The sequence below is a fragment of the Sphaeroforma arctica genome (assembly GCF_001186125.1).
Source record: "Sphaeroforma arctica JP610 unplaced genomic scaffold supercont1.113, whole genome shotgun sequence".
Taxonomy (NCBI): domain Eukaryota; class Ichthyosporea; order Ichthyophonida; genus Sphaeroforma; species Sphaeroforma arctica.
In genome coordinates this window covers 29,652-34,933 of record NW_014040445.1, presented here as the reverse complement: position 1 = coordinate 34,933, position 5,282 = coordinate 29,652, and the positions used below count along the sequence as shown (strand labels likewise).

At 33.9% G+C, this 5,282-nt stretch overlaps 1 protein-coding gene across 1 annotated transcript; it reads left to right on the top strand.

The window, feature by feature from the left end:
* Positions 1-511: 511 nt before the first annotated feature.
* SARC_02493 (hypothetical protein) lies at positions 512-2,585 on the top strand. Its single transcript, XM_014303737.1, has 3 exons — positions 512-990; positions 1,383-1,612; positions 1,732-2,585. Exons 1-3 carry the CDS (start codon positions 694-696, stop codon positions 2,426-2,428), a joined length of 1,224 nt encoding a protein of 407 aa, XP_014159212.1. The 5' UTR covers positions 512-693; the 3' UTR covers positions 2,429-2,585.
* The last annotated feature ends 2,697 nt before the right edge of the window (positions 2,586-5,282 follow it).

The window sequence follows — 5,282 nt, the reverse complement described above, 5'->3', positions numbered from 1 at the left end:
AAAAGCCCTGAAAGTTGAATATTTGTTGTTCCAGTGATCCAAAAGTGAAATTTTAAAAAAAAAATGTTCGATTTCCAGAAGACTATGAGAAACAATAAAACTTTCTTTATTTAGCCCCGGACAGGCGGACACTCTCTAATACAAACTACTAGTAGAGAGTAAATTATTTCCAATTTTCCAATTTACTCGCGGAGGACGGAGAGTCGCTGAGCCTCCACTCTCCGGCCCTCGGCCTCGGCCCTCACATTACACATATGATCACACAACAAGGGCAGACAACAAGGCTCAAGGCTCAAGGCCTCAGGCCTTGGGGTTCAGGCCCAGCCCGCCCAGGGCTCAAGCCCTCAACACTGATAAGTCAAGTGTCAACACGACTCAACTATCAACACTCAACACTAAACAGAGTCAGGAGGAGTATATTCTATATTTATATTCACACACACATTTATGTATTTATATATATTATATATATATATATATATATATATATATATATATATATTTATATAAGCATTTACATGCGCAGTCTGTAGAGATACCTTGCTAAGATCGATTTTGATTGAAATCTACTGAAAACACACGCGCGTATATAATAATATATACAGTATTTGTTTTTTAAAATACCCAAATCACATATACAACGTTCTGAGTCGGGTGTAATTAAATATAGTTTGAGTAGTGGAAAATCTTCCGATGGGACGTACCTTGTCTACCTCTTCGCTTACTGAGCAAGATGTCATACTTCTTGAGGCTTTGGTCGACACCCTTGATCTCTCTTGCATGGAAAAGGGTGATCATTTAGAAGTTTACGTGGAGGAGTGCAGTAAAGTAGTGCGAGAGTCCTCGGCGTCAGACTACGACTCAAATGTATTTTCAGAAGTGTATTCTTCAGAGGACGAGGATGATACCTGTTTGGCGAACATGATAGATCTTGAGCTTGTTTTTGAGGACGACGTGGCCAGAGTGGAGTCCTCCGATTCAACCAAACAGGTATTGGATATATGATGAGTCTACATTTTTTTAGGCTGTTTATTCTAGCTTGACTATCACTTTTTACCTATCAAGCTGAATACTATTGAAATCGAATCGCTTGTGTTCGTCCATTTCTGATATACTTTAGGTGTATGTACGACTAAAGCCCTAAGTGCTCGTCGCGGGTTGGTCTGGTGTATGTTCTGTGAATTCTTTGTTTTCATCTATGAAACACATTCTCTTGTTCGTTTGTTTAAAGGCTGGTAGTATTCAATAGGGATACTCTTTTAACTTATTTACCTTTGGAAATCACATGCTTGTTGCGGTTTCTGGTTGGTCTCCCTATTGCCACTTTCTTGGTGAAAATTGCCGAATTCTTATCTACTATTTTTGTTGCTTTGTTGCTCCAGGACGGAACTTTCCAAAAACGGGTAAGATTTTGTGAAGAGGTTGAGGTTTTTACGATCGAGAACTGCAATAAAGGACGAAAGGTTAGTGAGATAGCGAATGTTTCGGGGTTATCCGTCGGCCGGAAGCCTCGAGATGACTCAGACTCAGATTGTCTTAGCGTACTGAGATTCCAGACCAATGATGGTGCAGTAGCTGTTGAGGTGAACGACGTCGCTGCCAACTATCTAAGGTGAGTCTACATTGTAAATTGGGTACGCCTATTTTGTGATACTTTGCCGGAGCGTTAACGCTTGCTATCTGATTGTGATAGCTTCCTCATTGCCATTTTCCATACTGCTATTTATTCAGATTTATTCAAGAAGAGCGCTTACTAGGGAACTTCTTCCTAGTGAAAGATTTTTTTCTCGAAGCTCAAGACTACGACGAAGGGATATTACCGGCGCAGTATCATGACTGTATGAAAAGGCAATTTGGTATGAATGTAAATGGTAGAGAACAATCATCTAAACGAAGGAAGGCTTCAAGTAGGATAACATCCGACAGTGAGAATGAATATCAGCACTTTATCGATCATCACGAGGAATTTAGAGAAAAAGGTCGCAAGAGAAGTCACAGCAACTATAAGACGATGAGCAATAATGCAAGTCATAGTATCGGTAAAAGTTATAAGAAGGCTAGGAACCCGAAATTGAACTGTGGAGAGCATCGGCTCGAACGGGAAAGTGCAAACAAAGAAAGTGAATTTCGCATTTGGAATAGCAAACGCGAGAGCAGAACACAAAACTCTGAAGGTGTACACAATAATAGAAAATCAAAAAGTGGCGCTGGCGTCATTGACGTGGAAGGTAAATATAGCAACCAGGGAGTTCGCAATGAGAGTTCGTGTAAAGAAAGAAGGAACTGGTCCAAGAATGGAAGCGGAAGGAAGCAGAAGAGTAAATGTCGTAAGGGCATCAGTGTACAGCAGTCGAGCAACGTCGCTAATACAAACAGTCATCGAAATAGAGCGGTAGGGTGCAGATTGCCCTCCCGTCCAATTGTGTGAGCAGGTTTCACATAGCTTAAAATAGCCCCTCAAGTTCTAAAGTGGGCTGAGGCAGTAAATCAAGTCTCCCTGAAGTATGCATTATTTGGAGCAAATAATGAAGGGTACCAGGTGTTACCCAGAGAAAAAATTAAATCGTGCGTCGTTTATATTGCTGTTCACGCTAGTTTGCTATATTGTAGTCCCAAAATAGATATTTTGATGGTTTTATTTTCTTATCCTGATAGAAAGATTGTCTGTGAGTAGGAATTGCAAATCATTTGAATTTCTAGTCCTGAACAAGACTTGCCAACACCTCCTTCCAACTCACATATGTACACGCACGCTGGCACTGTACTAGTCCAACTTTTCTCACATCCTTCTACGTGCTATCATGTTTGAAAAAGATTTTGTACCTGGAAATAGGCGACAGTACATGTGGTTCGGACCTGTATGTTCTATTAGAATGATAAGGGACGAATTTAATACAATGTGAAGATAATACCTATACTATATGTCCATTTCTATTGAAATGTCTACCCCTGTCGACTTGCCCTTTTTGAGCTTCTTAAGCATACGGGCGTCCTCTTCCATATCCTGCAAATCTGTAGCACTATCGACGACTGTAGTGGGGAGAGTAATATCTATGTTTTAGCAATCTGTAACCAATATGCAAGGAAACCTTACTTTGACGGTTGTGCAAATTTGAATTGTATTAGCTTGCTCATGAAGTGGATGTACAGTAGTACAATGACAACAGACATGTAATATGGCAAACTGAGTATATCGAAAAAATTGAATCACAAAGATCTAGGTTCGGACCAGAAGATTAGCTATGCATTAAAGGTACAGGCAATGACATACACAAATGGTATATGATACATGTGTGTGACAAATATGCAATAGATATTTCGCTAGCTAAGTAGCACCCGAATTGACATTAATAGATTCGCGCTATATTATTTACATGTCTAGATTTTTAAGTTCACCCGGATGTAAATTCGTTTGTGGGTATTCACTCATACATGCGATTTCAAAAGTAAGTACACTCATTCATGTAAAAACTTGAGAAGATAAGAACGGTATATGCATACTCAAAAATCACATCCAAATCATGCTCCACCTATCGATAGGCTTCATCAGATAAGAATCTATACACGGTTGTACACGAGTTCTCACTATCAAATCACGAAACAGCCTTCATCTGACAGATGTTTAGACATGACACAAAGCCATACGTAAATAAACTTTTACATGTACTACTTTATATTACACTTGCAATGATATGCGAGCACACCAGTATACCTACACGGAAATACAGATCACCGTACAGGACATACATACAGAGGTTAACTTCAAATTTTCATCGCAATCGTGTACTAACAAAAATAAAATGATTTCAGCATACAATTGGGAACTTATCTCTAACAAGACCAAGTGTAGATGTAGTTTAACTTCTAGAAGTATGAGATAATAATGGAAATAAAAGTAAATATATATAGATATACATATATACATACATAAATACACGCACGCACGCACACACACATATATATATATATATATATATATATATATATTTATATATATATATATATCATACACTCACAAACATATATACACACACATATATATATATATATATGAACACATATATATATATATACATATATATGCTTTATGTATCTATAAATATAGGCTATATGTATATATCAATATATGCTATATGTATATATCAACATACATATATTCATATATAGGCATATGCATATATATATATATATATGCATATATAAATATGCATTCATACACGCATACAAAAATACAAAAAAATACAACATACAAGCGTGAATAAACACACACACATATATATATATATCTACATATATATATATATACATTCATGCAAAATTAAGTGAATACTTAAACATAAAAACACAAATATACATATATATATATTGAAAGAAAGAAGAAATAAATAAGTAAATCATGAAATATAAGCAATAAACATAAATATATACATGCAAAAATATAAATTCTATGGAAATATCAATACAAATAAATATATTTATGAACAAGTGTCAAATATAGAAATATTTATTAAAAAAACGCATACATAAATAGAAATAGAAATAAATATAATAGGAAACTAATGAGATTACTTATATTGAAATCTAGTATAAAATAGTACAAAGAAACAGATCAGTAAATAATGAAATGCAGCAAGAAACATATAATTGAACAAATAATTAGAAATATAAATGATATATATATATATTATTCAATATTCTCTATTATATTTTATATATATATTTAATACATGTTATATAAATATGCTTACTTGCATTGATAATTTCATTTAAATATATATATATATATGTATGTATGTATGTAAACATATATATATATATATATTGTACATTAATATATATATATTTATATATACTTATACAAAAATATGAATACAAATATATATTTTGAAATGAAAATATGAATACAAATACTATAAACAATGATGATGTATAAATATATACCTAAATATACATATATGTGTTTATAATTACATACATACATGAATACATACATAAATACATGCATACATACATGAATAAATGCATACACACACACGCACATACACACACATAAACACACACACATATATATATATAAATGTATATATAAATGTATCTATATATATATACACGCACACACATATACATACACATAAAAACACACACACACATATATATATAATTATATATATACTTTTATGTAGATATATACATATACACTTAAATACATAGACACTAATACAGGCATATACATTTGTAAGTATACATACACTATAAAACACACAGAGACACATATATATGTT